This window comes from Leptinotarsa decemlineata, unplaced genomic scaffold (assembly GCF_025532065.1).
Source record: "Leptinotarsa decemlineata unplaced genomic scaffold, Ldec_3_MD MMD2_tig00002082_RagTag_RagTag, whole genome shotgun sequence".
NCBI classification, from domain to species: domain Eukaryota; kingdom Metazoa; phylum Arthropoda; class Insecta; order Coleoptera; family Chrysomelidae; genus Leptinotarsa; species Leptinotarsa decemlineata.
Window position 1 is genome coordinate 1,057,978 of NW_027412573.1, and position 18,970 is coordinate 1,076,947.

At 36.4% G+C, this 18,970-nt stretch overlaps 3 protein-coding genes and 1 long non-coding RNA gene across 6 annotated transcripts in view; 2 read left to right on the plus strand and 2 right to left on the minus strand.

The window, feature by feature from the left end:
* Nucleotides 1–4,621, minus strand: part of LOC111513274 (uncharacterized) — a 206,061-nt gene extending 201,440 nt beyond the window's left edge. Inside the window, exon 1 of the mRNA XM_074176782.1 lies at nt 4,480–4,621. The gene's annotated coding sequence lies outside the window, so the exon portion shown is untranslated. The remainder of the gene's footprint in view (nt 1–4,479) is intronic.
* A 177-nt stretch (nt 4,622–4,798) lies between these two features.
* Nucleotides 4,799–5,412, plus strand: LOC111511205 (uncharacterized). The gene is made up of 2 exons (XR_002722876.2): nt 4,799–5,024; nt 5,091–5,412. It is a non-coding gene; the product is annotated as an uncharacterized lncRNA (long non-coding RNA).
* A 1,853-nt stretch (nt 5,413–7,265) lies between these two features.
* Nucleotides 7,266–13,662, minus strand: Arp2 (Actin-related protein 2). Of its 3 annotated transcripts, XM_074176784.1 has the most exons (9): nt 13,498–13,662; nt 13,329–13,439; nt 13,238–13,252; nt 12,349–12,507; nt 11,635–11,763; nt 11,232–11,420; nt 10,911–11,135; nt 8,870–9,241; nt 7,266–7,612 (listed from the first exon to the last, which is right to left on the minus strand). In XM_074176784.1, exons 1-8 carry the CDS (start codon nt 13,543–13,545, stop codon nt 8,918–8,920), a joined length of 1,200 nt encoding a protein of 399 aa, XP_074032885.1. In that variant the 5' UTR covers nt 13,546–13,662; the 3' UTR covers nt 7,266–7,612; nt 8,870–8,917. The 3 variants fall into 3 exon arrangements, with proteins under 3 accessions (XP_074032885.1, XP_074032884.1, XP_023022993.1); XM_074176783.1 differs by having other exon boundaries at nt 7,266–9,241; nt 13,498–13,661; XM_023167225.2 differs by lacking the exon at nt 13,238–13,252 and having other exon boundaries at nt 7,266–9,241; nt 13,498–13,659.
* Nucleotides 13,663–13,806: 144 nt separating this feature from the next.
* Nucleotides 13,807–18,810, plus strand: LOC111511207 (RNA polymerase-associated protein Rtf1). Its single transcript, XM_074176776.1, has 6 exons — nt 13,807–14,645; nt 15,376–15,983; nt 16,378–17,050; nt 17,302–17,799; nt 18,198–18,435; nt 18,538–18,810. The coding sequence occupies exons 1-6, from the start codon at nt 14,586–14,588 to the stop codon at nt 18,636–18,638; spliced, it is 2,178 nt and encodes a 725-aa protein (XP_074032877.1). The 5' UTR covers nt 13,807–14,585; the 3' UTR covers nt 18,639–18,810.
* Nucleotides 18,811–18,970: the final 160 nt, after the last annotated feature.

Consider the following 18,970-nt stretch of genomic DNA (forward strand, 5'->3'; position numbering starts at 1 on the left):
GAGCCTTGCGAAACACCAGAAAATGCTACAAATTCGCCGGATTTGAAACGGAGATATTGCACAGAGAACTGGAAAACTCATGAAATCTGTCGGAACAAGAGAAAATACATTGTTGGAAGAATACAATTACCGAAATATCGGAACCTGTGGAAAATCTATGTTGAAAGCAGACACACTGCAATTTGTAGGGTTTTTCCTACAACTATTTAGTTTCGAAACATTTCATTTCTTTATTGATTTTCATTTTTTTGAATTATAAATTCTTTGTTTCCAGGAATTTCAAATCGATTTATATTATATTAGACAATGGAAGTCCGAACTGATGAAATTATAAATTCTTGTTAGAAAACTAACTTTTCATAACTCTATTATCGACCAGTCGTACAAAATATCCATCTGTTTGGGTTTTTGTGTAAATTCTTTAATTTTTAACAGCCCCAATAATACTAATATTATTGGGAAAGAAGCGACGTTCGTTTTTGTTTTAAACTTATTTAAAAAAAATTGTTTAAACATTTTAGCTCGATGTTCTTTAAAAGCGTGTTTTTTATTTTTTTAACTATATTTATTATGACAAATGTTACCGTCTTTCTAGGCATTGAAAAGTATTAATCTCAAGCGAGCCTGGTTGAAAATAATTGTTAAAGAGAAATAAGAATTGGAACTTTCTATGTTTTTCTACCACGTAGTATCGGCTACAGCATCAATTAATTGTTAAAGACTTAGTGTTTCAGATGAAAGGAAGATATTTCATCAGGCCTGTTGTCATTTTAGATTCGCATTCACCAACAAGGTTTGTACACATAGGTAGGTTAGTTTTCTAAAGGCTACAGCAAGAAGAGGACTGATAAAAGAATAGTATTTGAACCTAGCACTACATTTACAGTGAATCTACTCAAATAGAGACTCTTCTGAATTAACGCAAGTTCAGTTTTTGAACTCCCCGTATACAACAACAAGCTCGTTTATACTCGTGAATAACCACTTTCACTTACGGTCGATGATAACTTGCATGAGTTTTATCGAGCACGTTCTGCAACTCGTACATATCAGTACTTTCGAAATGGGGTAATAAGCATCGAAAATAAAAATGTGATTAGATATTTCGGTGTTAGTCATTACTTCAGGTTTTAGGTTATCATTTTTCAGCTGGTTTTATTTCGTATGCTACCAGAATAGAACGATAATGAGTACAAACTGACTGCATTTTCCACTGAGTATAAGTGAGAAATATTATTATTACACATCAAATGAAAACTATGATAACGTAAACATTGAGCAAATAGCTATAATAATAATAATGTTTATTCACCATTTTTTATACACTTGGGTATATAAGGTAAGTCAGTTGTACTACAAGCTAGTAAAGATAAATAGAGAAAGAGATTGAGCACAGATTTACATCTATGTACAGGGCTATTCAAATTCGTTTCTGTACATGGGAATCTCGTAAACGATAAGAGATAGAGTGTCGCTTAAATTGTGGCAAAGTTGCGTATTTTAGAGACCTATTCAATGATGTAAAAAAATCGAATATAGCTCTTTTGGTTCTGGAGATATACAGGAATCACCAAAAAATCCCAAATTATTCTTTTGCCTATAACTTCTTTATTCACAGACATATTGAAAATCTGTCTACATTTTGCTATTGGCACTTGATGTGGGCTATCAGAATATGTCCATGAATTTTTTATACAGGGTGTTATCTGACTTGGGCCACCCCCATCTTTGAATTTTTAAATACGGACCTGTGTTTTTTGTTGTATTTTTTGTATCGTCGGTGTTCACTTCATACTGAGAAATTGAATTAAATTTTATATTTCGGGATGTTTGGGCAATATTTGATTATAATTGTGTGAATTATTCCCTTTTGAATTACGGACCTGGAAATTGGTTGACTGAGTTGAATAAAAACACAATAGCAACTTTCACGTCTCCCTATGTACCGTAGAGTTTTTTTTTTTCATTTTTAGATACCTATTCATTTTTTTTATTGCTCTGAGCGTTTTCTACAATGAACTTTGAATAGGAAAACCTTTTGTGATTATCTGAAACATATCTACATCAAAAATATATTATATGTGTTTTAATAAGCAGGAAAGGAAATGATAACAATAATAACATCCGAAACGAACACTATAATTGTAATGGAAATTGAAATGAAGTAATTTATATACACAAAAAGTTTAATGGCGCAATAAATGTTCGAATTGGAGTCCTTCCATTTCGAGACAAATACTGGGCCAATATAATGGCCTGCAAGATCACCAGATCTTACTATTTTGGACTATTTTCTATGGGGGACATTGAAAAATAGTATTTACGCTGGCAGAGAGATAGAAAATGTGCAAGACTCAAGATTGAGGATTTTGAATGATTTCGCAACAATGCAGCAAATAAGTGTGTTGAGGGCAATGAATAATTTGAAAAACCAAGTTCAAAAATGTCTCGAAATGGAAGGACTCCAAGGACTTCTATTGTATGAAATAATTGATATTTTAGCTATTAATTCTAATTTCATTTGTTCATTCATTGATTTCGAATCATATTAGAATCATATTAGACAATGGAAGTCCGAACTAATGAAAATTACCATGAAACATTGTCAACAAACCTTCAAATAAATATACATAGGATATTCTACTTGAAATAAAAAATTGCAATGAGTTAAATTTTGTGTTGATATTTCAAAGAGTTTGATTTTAATATCAAAAAATGACGATGAATAAACGTAAAGCTAAACTGGCCTATGCACTGATTAACAGTTAAGTCTACAGTCCACTTATAGGTATTATGTTTCCGCAATTAGTTTGTTTCATTTGGTTCTGCGAATAAAATATTGAAACTTTCACTTCCATTATTAATATGTTGAATGTACCCCGCTTTTCATTGCCATTCGCAAATTCATAAAAACGCTGATTTAAAATATGAGACGGTTCAAGGTCAAACAATATTACCGACAACTTAGTAGGAAAGTATGAGTGACAATGAAAATTGACGGTAAAAAAAGTAATTGGTCTATTGCTTTTTTTCGAGGCTTTTTTTATATTCTCGTTTTGAAATGTAATGGAATTATCCGATGGAAATCCGTGATTACGTGTTTGAACGTTACATACTTCAATATATTTTCATTCTGAGTCATTTGAAGATAGGATACAAAATGTCACAATATATATGAGATGTCGTTCGACTTTTTTTCGAACTCATTTAGGTGTAAACATCTTGAAGCGATGAAAAACCTCTCAACTTGCTCACTTGAATTTTGCCTCAAGTACATAAAAAGTTGGATCTAAATCTCGTAAAAAAATACTTGTGGATCTGGGTAATAATTGGGGTATCAAACCCAAATATGTCGAAGAAGAAGAAATGCTCACAAAAAATCATTTCATCAGATCAAAAAGAGAATACAACATGTGTGAAGTGAAATTGTATCCTAATTTGACAAAATATAGCCCAAGAAACCGACTGTTCCACAACAAAACATATTATGTGAAAATTGATAATATGTCGATCATGCAAGGAGAAAAAAATAGATTGTTATGTCTCCGTAAGGTAAATATTAGTTTTGAGGGCACCCGGCGACTTTGAAAGAATACTTACGTATGTAACGTACGTAACGTATTTTGGTGCCTTGATTACGAATCCGAAAGAAAAAAGCGGCGCTCTCCGTTATTTACAAAGTTCAGAAAAGGGCAACTTTTCAGCCTTCTTTTTCACAAGATAAAATATTCAAAAACACATACATTTATTCACTTGGTCACCTTTACACCTTATTCCTCCTTAATTGACACTTTTCGATTCAACAATCAACATTTTTCTTATAAAAAAACTCAATTTTAAAACGAAAGCTTGCATCAGTCGTACCAACTATGCTATTAACCTTAAAAACGTAAAATACAGAGGTATATAACCAAAAAGCAGCTCCGTACATTTTTTAATATTTTTATTGGAAAAATGTTGATTGTTGAAGTGAAAAGTGTCAAGAAATGAGGAATAAGGTGTAGAGGTGACCTAATGAATAAATGAAATAGTTTATTTTGTGAACAAGAAGGCTGAAAAGTTGCCCTTTTCTGAACTTTGAGAGCCGTAACTTTGTAAATAAGGGAGAGCGCCGAATTTTTCTTTCGGATATGTAATCTACGCATCAAAATACCTAAGTACACTCAAAAGTTTTTTCAAAATCGCCGGGTGCCCTCAAAACGAATATTTACCCTCCGTAACTATTGAATGAACGACATGCACAAATACGCATTTAACCCATATTTTATTTCCGATATTTACACTGTTTTGGCATGGAACAGCCGAAACAACCCCGAATACAACCCTACACCGGTGAGTTGTCGTGACAACAGCGGATTCACCCCTCGAGCAGCCGAAATCTCCCCGAATCACCCCTAAACTAAACGTACCACCCTTCCTACCCTCATCTTAGTTTGCCGTGGCAAAACCACAGCCAACCTGTCGCTAGACAACGCATACCTTCGCACACTGCGATCCAATTTTCGCCACACAATCACGGAAAACACTCGCGTCGCGGTATCGCTGCAGCTTGCTCGGAGACCGGCATTCAGCTGTTTATTCCGCGAGACTGTGGTCGCGGCCGCCGCGATTCTTGCAGCACGTCGCGAAGCCGGCGGACATCACTTCCTCATTCCGCGGCAGGCGCGTGCGCAGCGATCCCGCGGGGTTCCACGGCATAGGCGATTCTTACTCCCTCGCCCGATTTTGCATGTTAATTGGCGGGCAGGTGGGTTTTCGGGGTTTTGACGAGAGCGCGTGGTGGTGTCGAGATGGAGGAGAAGCCGCGAATGTACAGGGTAGCCCAGCGAAAATGGTGCAGCAGGGGTTTGATGTTGCGTTGATCTACGAGGGTGGTTTGAGAAGTTTTCGACCTCAGCATGAAGATGGCAGCACCGTAAATAAGAGCTAGTGAATTGCGTTGTTTATGTGTTGACGGTTACTCACCAAAGTTTCGGTCATTTTGGACGTACAGTTGATATGTAACGTCGTTTGAGTTAATTGATGTGAGTGTTTTTATGAAAAAGGGCAAAATGGAGTATCAAGCTATCATTAAACATTTGTTTTTGAAGGACAATACGCCTACGCAAATCAAAGATGAGTTGGATTATCTGTATCTGCACCATCTTTGACCACAGTGAAAATGGAGAAAAATGAAGATAACCATGAGATAAAGGATGCAAAAACTTTCGAAAAGTGCTTCGAAAATATTAATGATAAGTCAATAATAACTGTATTGTTGTAGGTATTAGATAATGCCCCGTAGAAAACTGGAAGCAAGTCCAACTCAGCATCAAGGGAATCTTATATTCAAGACTGGTTGCTTTCTAAAAGTATTCAATTCGAAGAAATATTACTTACAGTGAAAATTTTAGCAATATTTAATGAGCACAATACTACGTTCAAATTTGCGGACAACTAGAATGGCAACAGTAAATAAAGTAGTGTTTACTCAATATAATATTTTTATTTCATTCACTTCAAAGATTAGAAATGCGATTTTTGAGTTTATTGTCGAAGACTGAATTATCACTTTTTAACACAACTTTCATAAACATTCTTCAGAAAGTCCAAGTTGATTACATTGAAACTACATTGCAAAAATATTTTGTATTCATTGCAGCCCTGAGTGCTTTTTTTGTACACTTACTGAACCTTGGATTGGAATATAGTTTACTTCGCAAATGATCGCTGATTGGCCCATTTTAGAACACAGACAGTTGAAATGAGATATAACCTAACCTAATGATTTTCAAATTTCAAAACATTTGTATGCTATTATTTATTTAGTTTTACCGTTTCTTAAATAAATAATTTGTTTCTATATAGATATGAATAGTCAATAATACAGGTTTCTTTTTCCGATAATAGCTCAAGCGTTTGCAAGCTATTTAATTATGACCTTTTTCCTGAGAATAGTACAGCGAACGTGTCACGAGAGGCAGCACTAGCAGTAGGGACAAACATAAACTATTCACATGTAAAACAGTGTTATTTACGTAATATAAATTCATTATTTAAAAATATAAATCCGATATAAAAAATTATTTTGTGCTAGTATAATGCCAACAAAGCATTGCTGTTTTGCAAATTGTACGTCGGATAATTGATATCCGGAAGAAAACGTGTTTTTTATACCATTTATAAAACCTCATAATAATGAGGTTAGATGTAAGAAATGGATACATGCTTCAAGGAGAGTGGATTTAACAGTGCAAAAAATAAATAAATATTTATATGTATGCTCTAAACATGAAATGAATAGTAAATTTTTCATAGTAAATTATCGATTAGAATGAGATATAACCTCAATCGTTTATTAAATTATATTCATTTATTATATTTAATTAAATTTATTTCATTACCATCTATATTTGATTGATATTTCACTCGGAAATAAATATGAAATTCATAATTATTTTAAATTTCTTTTATTACAGTTTGAAACTACCGCTACTCTTTTACTAGAGTCTGTATACTAACCTGTCTAATAATCCACTTTTTTTCAGTTACTTTTAAATTACGGCATGCAAGCCAACGTTTTAATGTTACAACATTGTTATCCTTTACCGTTGCAAATTTTAGTTTTGCTCCAAGAACATCTTCTTCTGTTAAAAACATTCTTTTTAAATTGTACTTTACTATATGTTTATATGAGGATTAGGCAGTATTTGTCCCTACTGAACTACTAGCGCTGCTAGTGATTGATTTTTCGTACTTCAGGAAAAAGGTTCATTGGGCATGCATGAATGTCCTCGTTTTGTTACTTGCTAATCGAGTGTGCATAAATTCACCTTAACTTGTAGTTTTTCTTTTCGATTCACTTTATTTTCAAACTTCTTTGACAGATGTCAAATATGTCAATGTCGTTGATTGACTGCTGAAACATTCGATGTAGTGCAAGCACAGAATACTAAGCAATTTACTATTCTGTGGTACAAGCTTTGTATATAGACTAGTCTATACACAATGGTACAAGGTTTTCTCTGATATCAGTCTGTTGCAAATTTTGCCATCATTCATATCTTATCGTTGAGAATGCTTCAAAACAGATTGTTTTTCAATGACACTTCTTTATTAAAATTTTCAGCTGTATTGCAAATCGTCTTTGCTCTATTATACACACAATTTATTATACATTTTTCAACACGTTCTTCAAGTTTTGGTCCGTAGTAAAGGTATCTCATTATAAAGTGTTTTCTTTCGGAGCTTTCCAGAAAACCATATTTATTCAACAAATGAAAGACTTATGATCTTTTAACGATTTATTAATGGAGACAGAACAGAACAGTCGGAATGCTCAATCATAATATTTTCGAATGTTATGGGCGACAACATCGTTTTCCATATATTACAAAAATTAGGTTAAATCACATAACGCTAACCTTACAATAATTATGATAATAAAATGCTCAATAACTGCTGAACGTTTGTAAATAAGTAGTAAATATTAGTCTTTGCACTTTTCATAAAATACAAAAGGAACATGGAACCCCCAAGTTTTCGTAGATCCACTTCCACAAAAACATTCCCGTTTCAATTTGTCGAAGTACCAATGGATAAAATTGGATAAAATTTCCTTTTTTGGCTCGGGCTGATTTTTGAAAAAAAAATATTTGCATATTTTTGTCAGTAAATCACGGATGTGAAGTCAAAACTTGGCGCTAAACCCAGTAATCAAATACTAGTAAAATGAATCTTCTTCTCAAGAAATCAAGATGCTGACCTCATTTATTTGTCATTCCACATTTTTTTATAATAAACATAATTTTATGAATATGAAAGACACTTTTCAATTTCATCAAATTTATGTAGCTGTCAGAAAGACAAAGAATGCCTCCTTCCTTTTGCCATTTTAAATGTGTCTTTTACACCATATTTGTAGTATGAAAGGAAGTCATGGCTAGCGTCTGTAGACAGCAAACGCCTTTCATGCAAACATCGCACATGACATGACAGATGACATCATGTTACATCTTTTGCAAATTTAACAATATGTACTAGTGTTAATGAAGCTAGATTTGAAGATGAATTTATGCACACTCGATTAACAAATAGCAAGTAAAAATTAGGAAGTGACAATCATCAATAACTATGAGTTGAACTCCTCACTTTCCAATGCACATGTTTACGCAGAAAACTCAACAATCATGTAGTAACAAGTGAGGAATAAAAGTTGGCCAACTTTCTTACTCCCATTGAACCATTTTTTTTACTAGTGCGCAAATGATCGCTGTTTAGCACAGGGTGATGCTGTGTTGAAAATACACAATGAAAGATGTACAATAGTCGGCATTGCGTACTATTTTATAGTGATTTATTAATTGGGAATGCATAAATGTCATCGTTTTTGCTACTTGCTAATAGAGTGCACAACACAATATCATAACTAACGTCTGTAGGCAGCAACCTCCTTTCATGTACACACTACACACGGTACAACAGACTTCAGATAAAGAAGAGTGACCTAACCTATAATCTAACCATCCTAACCTGTACTGAGCTTAATTCGATTAGTGTATCTAGAACTAAAAGGATATCACTGGTTGCCAATTCATTGAGAATCTAATATTTTTCCAACTACTGACTGAACTAGTTGAAATAGGAATTTTTTATTTTGTGAAAAACATTTTAAATGGATCAGAATCCGCATCATGTGATTGTGAAAAGAAGGTGTCTTTTTATGAGTTTTCATTTCATTTCACCAAAAGTGAGTTTCTGAAATGATTGATTTTTGGATTTCTTTGAAGCCTTATTTCCCTCTCAAGTTTTGACTTCGGCAGACAAAAGTACTCATGTCTAAAGACAAACTTTTCAAAAATCAAAGCCAACCCGAGAAACGAAATCTTACCTAAAATTGCATAAAATCATACAATAAAACGATACAAATATCGATCTTCTAAACCGCCCGTGCCCCCAGCTTTTGCAGTGCCCTCACTCCGCCTTCTTCGTACTCCTGCTTCGACAGCCAGAAAGCGTCCCTGTCCTTCATGACTTCCGCTAGGACTGCGCCCCCGATGAACACCATGTCTTTACGTCTGGGCGGATCCTCTATCCTGATTTTGAATTTGTTGAGCTTCTCCACGTCGTTTTTGAGCACCCTCTCTATGTAGAGTTGTTTGATTTCGCGCTCCAGCCTCGAAGGGAGACCGGGGTACATGGTGGAGCCCCCAGATAGGACAATGTGCTTGTAGAGTTCCGGACGCATGTCAATGTCAGCGGCCTGCAGACAAAAAAGATTTGATACTAAGCGCCATCTGTGTGTTAGCCTACGAACGTTTACCCCATCTAATAAATGAAACAAACTGTCAGCTGTATTTGCCTGAACTACACACATCGGAAAAGTCTAGGGATATTTTTAAAAATGGGAATAATTTTTTTTTAAGATCGCTTTAGGGAAAAAAAGTTGACAGGTGATTATTAAACGAATGTAACTTACAACAAAATTTATTAAATGGTCAAAAATACTGAGTGCGCATATAAGCAAAACTAAAAAAAATATGGCTCTTCTTTGGCACCCCGAAAAAAAATCATAATACAAAAAAAAATTGGAATCAGTACAAAGTATGGCCTCCACGCTGTTTATTACGGCCCTACATCTATCGTGCATCGACAAAATGAGATTGTCAATGTCTTGTTGAGGTACATTTGCCCATTCAGCGATTAAAAGCTCTCTCAATTGAAACGTTGTGTGAATGTTCCCCATATGTGGAGTAATTCTTCGTTGAAGCATGTCCCACACATGCTCGATGGGATTCAGGTCCGGTGATTGTGCTGGCCATGGCAATACATCAACTCCTTCATTGGTGAGCCAGTCAGTCACTAGACGCGCGACATGTGGACGAGCATTATCGTGCATTAGGTGGAAGTTTTCACCAATAGCACCAGCAAACGGATGGACGATAGGTAGAAGAATGGTGTCGAGGTACTGTCGAGCTGTGAGGGAGCGATTTGGAAAAACGAGATCGGTTCTGCCGCCGATCATGATTCCGCCCCATAGCATTACTGTACCACCTCTGTATGTGTGGACTTCCTGGACATGTCTCAAACGTTCATTATTTCCAGGTCGTCTCCACAGTCTTACTCGACGAGAATCTGGATGAAATCCAAATCTGGATTCGTCTGTAAACAAAACTGTGGCCCAATCATTTGCATCCTAGTTTTGATATTCCTGACACCACTCTAATCTTCTACCGCAATTGCCTCTTGACAAAGGTGGACATCTAAGTGGCCTTCTGTTGTGGAGATCTGCTTCATGCAGTCGATTTCTGACAGTATCACGACCAATGGTTACCTGGTGCGTCTGCTGCAACACGTTAACCAACTCAGGTGCTGTGATTGTCGGTTTTCTTCTTGCGGTTAAGACCAAAAATCGGTCTTGAACTGCAGTTGTAGGGCGTCCTCGCCCTGGATGTTGTTCGGCTGGGATGCCAGTTTCACGGAAACGCCGCCACAATCGACTGATAACACTTTGGGAGACCCCCAAACGAAGAGCTACATCATTTTGTCGCATGCCACCTTGAAGAAGCCCTACAGCTCTATTCATCTCAGCCAATGGTAAGTGATGGCGTTCCATGTTAAAACACAATATTTCCAGTTTAATTGCTGAGCAAGAACTGCATAGAATGTACGAACTCGACACTTTCAGATTATTCATTTTAGCCGAAAACCTACAGTTTGTAAAAAACTTGATAAAAGATTAGTTACCGTTTTTGCAGGCTTTGTTCAACCCATAGAAATCTACAGGGTGGTCGAGTGTACCAATTTAATCGAAATTAAACGACCTCATGCATTTATTTTTATGATATTTAGTATGTTATAAAAATATCCCTAGACTTTTCCGATGTGTGTATTTTACACTGGAAAACATCAAAAGGAATAAAAATATATACCTGAATCGTATTGAACACCAATTCGGCGATCCCTTGACCTTCAACGTTGATCAGATGCGGTTGGAAAAGAGCTTCGGGTGCTTCAAATCGCTCACCTCCTACTTTTATGACCCTCCCGTCAGGTAAGGTGTACGGTTCGACCAGAATGGTCGTTTCAAGTGCCAGACGCTGCTCAGTTTCGATATCATACCCGATATAACACAGCTTTTCTTTCATCATCCTCACCTACGATATATAAAACTCGATGAAGATAACCGTGTTGTCATTTAACACTATTTTAAAGTCAAAATGCCTTGAAATTAATCACTTTCACATGCTTACAGTTTCAAAATCTGCTGAATGGTTGAAGGCATAACCCCTGAGCAGCAGCAACTTGATGAGATACCTGGTTATATCCCGGCCAGCTATGTCCAACCTTCTGGTGAGATGTGGCAAAGCATACTCTTCGTAAACGGGGCAAATATGGGTAACACCGTCTCCTGAATCTACCACCACACCCGATAAAAGTCCCTAGAAATAACTACATTTTGATATAAAGAAACTGAAAGTTTTGGTGTATCTTTAACATCGACCGATTGAAGAAATGCTCCCAAAACGGTTCCTTGAGGTATCCTCTGTTACAATAACTATAAATATTTTCTAAACAAAAGGAACTTCAACGAATTGTTCCCAAACAACATTCTGGCGAACTTTCTGGTTAATTATGATTGTAGTAGATAATTACCTGTGCGTAAAGTGTTAAGACAGCCTGAATTGCAACATAAGCGCCAGCAAAACCATACTTCTCGAACATAACCTCAATCATTTTCTCACGGTTCTTAGTTGGGTTCATGGGTGGTTCAGTTAGAAGAATCTGGAGAAAGAATTAGAGGTTCTCAAAACGTGAGGTACTAGTTGACACTTCAAAAAATACTTCAATAACTTTGAAGTACATCTCAAATAGAAATACTATCAAACTGTTGAAGTATTTTTTACAATGTACTATAAATATTAGCGTCATAATTCTCAATTTCTTTATAATATTCTTCCTTGACCTATAAAATACCTGATTCAAAGGATGTGGAAGGGTTGATAGTACTTTTCAAATGGCACAACACAAGTGATTTGTACTTAAGTACTTTGATGTACTTTCTGATAGTTTCAATATGATGTATTAGATTTTCTTGAAAAACAAAAATTACATAATGTAATAAGTAGTTGTACCTAATTTTGTAATACCAACTATCAATCTCTTGAAATACTCCTTAGATTTTAATAGTATTCAAAGTACTTCACAAACAAGGAGTATGGTCCTCCTAAGGACTATACTCCTTATTTGTGAAGTATTAATATAACTAAAATCTATTATCTATTAATCTACTGTTAAATACATGAAACATTTCATAATTCTTGAAGTAAGTGCAGTAAGTGAATGTCACTGGGTTCAAGATATGCTCACCTTGGCCTCCTTAGGGTCTAAATTCATTTTTTTTGGCCCAAACGTATAATCCCAAACGTGGCACATATCTTCCCAGTTTCGGACGACACCATTCTCCATGGGATAGTTGACTTCCAACAGCGATCTAAGGGCAGAGGCTTCATCGCCTACCATCAAGTCCTGCACGTGAAAACATTTAGGAAATTTCAAAACTGGAATTGTTTATCGCAAATACTTGTTCGGGAACACTGAGAATACTTGGAAAACAGTTCGTGAAAGATGCAACACTGTAGGGTTCAATATGTGAAGGTGAAGTGTCCCACAGAAGTTACAGAATGGGAAATGTATAACTATTATCACAAAAGCTCTCGACATTCTGCAACATTTGCAATTCACGTTGAGGTACTATAATGACACAAGTATAAGATAATCCCTGTTAAATAACTATAAGTGATTATTATTTTTGAATGTACCATACTGATAGGTATGGTACAGGTATTTCCTCAAGCAGCTGAGTAGTTTCAGTTAATGTATGCTGGGCATTGAGGTTATGTGATCTGAAAGTTGGAAAAATTAAGATTCTCTGCAATATTAGTACAGTAACTCCACAGAAAGTACATGTATATTCAGCTTCTAGGGACATCGTAAACTTCCACAACTTTGCCCCTGTTTAGTGTGGCATGTTTCACTGGTTCTACTTTTGACTGGAGATTTTTCGTCAGCCAACGTCTTCATGAAAAATCATGCGTTTATTGAAGCGTTTTCCTCCTATTACTTACAGGAAGAGTGCTTGCTACTCCCTGAAGCATGAAAAAATTAAGATTAATTCACACAAAACCACCACATACAATCGGCATTGCCAAAAGTTAGTGATTAGCAAAAACAAATCATTCGTGGACGTGTAACTTACATCTACATGTAAACCCTAGAAAGACAAAACGGGACATCAATGAAACGGAGGACTATAATTCAAGAATTCGATCATACAAAACATTTCCTACCTTAACTTCGATATCCCCTATTTTATTCACAGCTCTTATGATGGGCCTCCCGACCATTGAGGGAAATATGTAAGCAGGGAAGTTACTGCCGGCGTATCCGCATTTGACGAACTGAAAAACAGCGGCTGAAGATTTAAATATTTCTTATTCCAGTAAACGAACTACTTACACCAGTGCCATTATCGCAGACAATCACTTTTCTGCCTTGGCTGTCCATTGTGAGTAAATACAAATTCAGTAGCGTTAAACTAATAGAGAATGCTTTTGTGGTTTATACATTTATCGCTAATACGTTTACTCATTTCCCAAATACCACACCTAAACTTTTTACCGATTTGACATATTGACAATTTTTTTTTGCAAAGTTCCTGGACTATTGGTATATTTCCTTCGCCAATCCGGAGTATACATAACCTTTAATTAGGCTATGAGCGCATGCACATTGTCGTCCCTTCAGCTTTTAATAAATGTTTGGAAAGTCAACAACTTCTTCACTTCTTTGTGGAGTGGTCTTTTAAGTTGGTTCATTACATCAACTCCAAAAAAATATTTTAATTTTTCTATACTTTTTTATGGTGAAGGATGAATTTTCGATAAAATGCAAATATATTTTCCGAGATCTTTGTTTAATCCTTGCTATTTTCATTTTTCCATGCCTCTAAGAAATCTCTCAAAATCCATTCCATCACACAGAGAAGACACATGAATTCTTCTCTAATCGACCATTCCAATTTGAAAATAGTTCGTAAATTATTCTCGACCTGACCTTGATTTTGAAAAACTTCCCAAAAGTCAGCGCCCCCACTGTTCGAGGTTAGACGCAACTGGTGCGAAACCACAGTATAGTCTTTATGAGTTTTCTATTGTGGCAAGACTACAAGATTAATCAGATATTTACTACTTTCAAACACTACTACTAGTCATGGAACGATGATTTCTGTGCTGATTGGCAACTCTGTGCAGTGAGCCAATTTACTAAACTGTCTGTAAAGTTACCTTTCGTTAACCTACGGTCTGTTGGCTAACGAACAGTTGGTACTATGGTGCTCAAAGTGGGCCTCAGGTAATTAGGATAAGACGATTTAACCAAGGAACAAAAGGCAGTTCTGTCATTCTTAAATGAATGTTCTCAGTTGTATCGGTTGTCTGTTATCTATCTCGCCCAGTGTTTTGATTCGGTGTGTCCTATTTGGCATCGAAAGTGTTAGATAAAAAGTAAAATCCAGCAGTGATTTTCTTGGTGTACCTTGGTTCATCATGGTTGAACAAAAAAATATGACTTCAATGAAGAGTGACTCTGAAAGCGACCTGGATTCGGTAAGTAAAAACTCTATATATATATGTATATATATATATATATATATATATATATATATATATATATATATATATATATATATATATATATATATATATATATATAATAATATTTATTCACCATTTGTGATACATAGCGTATATATGGTAGGTCAATGATTATTTACAAAAAACAGTACGTCACTTATGAATAAAATTATGGAATCAAAGCTTGAATAAAAATTAATATTTGCATATACAAAGGTATAGGTACATAAACTTTAGAAATACATGTATATATTTTTTCATTAAGGCTTCCTATCTTCAAATTCAAATAAAACGAAGTGTGTGTGAGATATTACCGAAATTATTTATTCGTTTGGAAGAGCTATTGATGCAATGATGTGTGGAATATAACATCGTTTTAAATGTCCGCCACGGCTTCTCTGCGCATCCGAAATGTCAAATTTTTCAAGACTAACGCATACATCAGGCTGAATTTGATTCGTCAAGTTGTGGTCTGTGAAAGTCCTAGTTTTTGTGAACTACGCGACATCGACTGCCTCGGATTCTCCTACACACTCTTACACACAGCGGCGATGTTTTCGGCAGATCTTGCATCTATAACGTCCCTGTTAAAAAAACCTATATTAAAAATTAAATAAATTGCATATTTGTATAAATTCGAACTGTTAAGGCAGCGTAGGGCATCAGTGAAGTATTCTAATTCATCCTGCTTGTTGCATTTTAGGAGTTTTTGAACCTCGCCAAGAACAAAAATAAAAGAAAACATTCTCCAAAGGCAAAATATTCTTCAGAATCAGATTCCGACAGCGATGATTCATCAAAAAACAGCAAGAAGAAACTGAAAAGTGATTCTGTCTCTTCTGAATCTTCCGAATCAAGTTCCGACAGCGATGATTCATCAAAAAAGAGCAAGAAGAATGGAACAGGGCATTCTATCTCTTCTGAATCTTCAGAATCAGGTTCCGACAGCGATGGTTCATCAAAAAACAGCAAGAAGAATGTAGAAAGTGATTCAGTCTCTTCTGAATCTTCAGAATCAGGTTCCGACAGCGATGATTCATCAGAAAACAGCAATAAGAAAGTGAAAAGGGATTCTGTCTCTTCTGAATCAGAAAAAGAAGAAAGCGGCAAGGAGGATGACGGAAAGGCATCAGAACCCGAAGAGGGAGAGGTCTCCGATTCCTCCAGTTCGGAAGAAGAGTTCAACGACGGTTACGACGACCAGTTAATGGGTGACGAGGAAGACAGAGCCAGGCTGGCCTCCTTAACGGAGAAAGAAAGGGAAACGGAGATTTTCAAGCGTATTGAGCAAAGGGAGCTCATGAAGACTAGGTGAGTTTTGTCAGGAAACTATAGGGAAATTGAAACTGTTCGTGGTTTTGGGTTTTCAGGCTGTCGTCTGTTGGGTTTCGCCGGCACAAGTTGCTGACATCTTCAGTGGAATGAGTTATTTCTTCCAATAGACGACAGACTAAAAACCTCGAAACTGCAAATTATTTCAAAAGTTGGCAGTAAAACTACGGGGAAATTGTGACAGTTGTTATTTTTACCAACAAAAATCACAACCAATAAGTTGACTGCCGATCTGATGATTCATAATAAACTTCCCAGTAGCCAATCTAACTACACTTCTATTTAATATTTTAAGAAAAAGTTTCCCCCAAAGTACATTAGACGAAAAAATCGCGGAAAAGTAGTTGGGATTGTATTGCAATCAAAATTTCAGGTTTGAGATCAAGAGGAAGCTCAGACCAGCAAATAAAGCAGGACGTACCAAAGAGTCATCCAAAGTAAAAGAAAAGGACAATGACAAAGATGTCGGGAATAATTGCCAAAATGGCTTGAGCGCTATCGACCTCAAAGAAAGAAGCAAGAAACGTAAAAAAAACATAGAAGAAAACCGCGGTAGAGTGGATAAACGTGTCAACGCTATGGCGGAACTGAAAGCCAGGCGTGAGGAGAAAATTAAAAGGGAGGAAGCAGAAGAAGAACGAAAGAAAAAAGATGAGGCGGAGCAGATTCTCTCCAAGAAAACCGAATTGAAACTGAAGGCGTCTGATATCTACTCTGATGATAGTGAAGATGATGGTGGTGGGTCTATTTTACACTCTTCGCCCGACTCGAGCGACAATAATGACAACAAAGATGAGGACAAGTCATCAGCTTCGAAACCTCTCACGTACTTGCCGACCCGGCAGGACCTGAACCTCATCCGCCTATCGAGGCACAAGCTCGAGCGGTTCGTGCACATGCCGTTCTTCGACCGCATCGCCAAGGGTTGTTACGTCAAAGTGGGCATAGGAGAGCATAATAACGCCCCCGTCTACAGAGTAGCTGAAGTTATAGGGGTGTGCGAGACGGCAAAGATTTATAATTTGGGGAAAACGAAGACGAATAAGGTGAGTCAGCTTGTTTTTATTTCTTCGCACAATAGTGATTGACTCAGATGAGAAAACTAAAAAAATTGAGTGAGGTAACTCTTTCAATACCGTCCGTCATTACCAGTACATTTCAAGGAATTCTGTAGTTGTTCCATTGTAACAAGTTTTTTCCAGCTGATAGCAGTCTCAAGTTACATTTTTTCAATAATCGTCATTTCTACAGTTTAGATCATGCAGTTCTTTCTAGTTATCAATATTTTATCTTCCAGGGTTTGAAAGTCAGACACGGCACCCAAGAGCGAGTATTCCGACTAGAATTTGTATCGAACCAGGAATTCTCCGACCAAGAATACCACAAGTGGATCGAAGCGAGCACCGCGGCGAATAGCGACCTGCCCGTCAAGTCAAAGATCGAGCAGAAGCAGGCCGACATCAAAGAGGCGATCAGCTACGAATTCAATGAGCAGGACGTCGAACGGATCATCCAGGAAAAGCAGCGGTTCAAATCGAACCCTTTCAACTATGCCATGAAGAAGACGCAGCTGATGAAGGAGAAGGAGTTGGCGCTAAGCAGGGGGGATGAAGAGGCTGCCAGGGAGCTCGGGCGAAAGTTAACGAATCTCGAGGAGAGAGCTACGGAGTTAGACAAGTTACGAACGTCGACGATATCTAGTATATCGTACATAAATAATCGTAATAGGAGGAAGAATGTTGAGGAGGCGGAGAAGGCAATTATGGCAGAGGTTCGGGCGAACAAAGGAAAGAAGGTGAGTTTTCCGAGTTTAGACATATGCAGGAAATAAGTCATTCGATATTGTGACTGGGAACAAAAACTTCAAAGATCTCAACTCTAGTTTTGAAGAGGACGCGTTCCTAGCTTAAAATCAATTCCTTGTCAACCACCTTCCTCCAACAACCCTCGTGTCAAAAACTTTCAAATGAAAATAATAGTTGAGTGACACCTTATATGAAAAGTCTTTCAATTTTTCTTCCAACGTTGTAAAATTTTTGACATTACTGATGTTTCAATAAATATCCGTTGAACAATCAATCAATGCTATATTTCACTCTCCGTGGATTATTGAAGCCTAACTGACAAATGATTCCCATCTTGGCGGATCACCAGACACCGTTCATCATCATTATTGATTTTTTCGATTTCTAGATTGAGGATCCATTCACCAGAAGATCAACCAAACCTCGGATGAATTTCAAAGCAGGTGAGAAAGAGGCCCGTGATGCAGCCCTGGCGGAAGCTCCTGCCGAACTCAAGAAACCAGAAGTTCCGCAGAAACCTGATACTACGAAAAAAACAGCTCAAGAAGCGGCGCAAGTGTCTCAAGACGATCTGTTTTCAGCTCATGACTTCGATATCAAAATCGATCTTGATGTTCCCATAATACGTATGTTATGTTTTTTTTATCCTGCTACCATAATCGATTTTTTCAATTTTCTTTCCTTTTGTTCAAATTGTTGGTTTTTAATTAATGTTATTGTCTTTTCAGCCACTCCCGTAAACTTCGTCCCGAAAAAATTAACGAAGGGCTTGGCCCCCAAACGAAGTTTGAATCTACAAGAGTACAAGAAGAAACGTGGTCTCATATAGGATTTTCCTCGGAAGACATTTAGGAGAATGTCTCAGTCCCGTAGAAGACATACGTTGTATATATGTATCTTCATATTTTCTCTGATGTTAATATAGCAAAGATTTTCCACAATAATTTTTTTTAATTCGTTTTTTTCCGATTGTTCCCGTTTACTTTGACACGAACACATTCACATGAGACACGAAATTTTTATTTATATTATGTATAAAACATATTTTGCTGATGACACGGATTTGTTAATATCAGACAAACATTTTGCAGCATCAATAATCAAATCAAATGAGTTAATAAATGGTGCATAAAATTGGTTAAAGAAAAAAAATTAATATTG

Excerpts from the sequence above, each read along its gene's own strand:
- Arp2 (XM_074176784.1), bottom strand. The coding sequence starts at position 13,545 with ATGGACAGCCAAGGCAGAAAAGTGATTGTCTGCGATAATGGCACTGGT. Across the intron at positions 13,440-13,497 it reads TCTGCGATAATGGCACTGGT|TTCGTCAAATGCGGATACGC; the intron begins GTAAGTAGTTCG and ends GCTGTTTTTCAG. Across the intron at positions 9,242-10,910 it reads TGGTGTTCAATACGATTCAG|GCCGCTGACATTGACATGCG; the intron begins GTATATATTTTT and ends TTTTGTCTGCAG.
- LOC111511207 (XM_074176776.1), top strand. The coding sequence starts at position 14,586 with ATGGTTGAACAAAAAAATATGACTTCAATGAAGAGTGACTCTGAAAGC. Across the intron at positions 14,646-15,375 it reads CTGAAAGCGACCTGGATTCG|GAGTTTTTGAACCTCGCCAA; the intron begins GTAAGTAAAAAC and ends GTTGCATTTTAG. Across the intron at positions 17,051-17,301 it reads GGAAAACGAAGACGAATAAG|GGTTTGAAAGTCAGACACGG; the intron begins GTGAGTCAGCTT and ends TTTATCTTCCAG.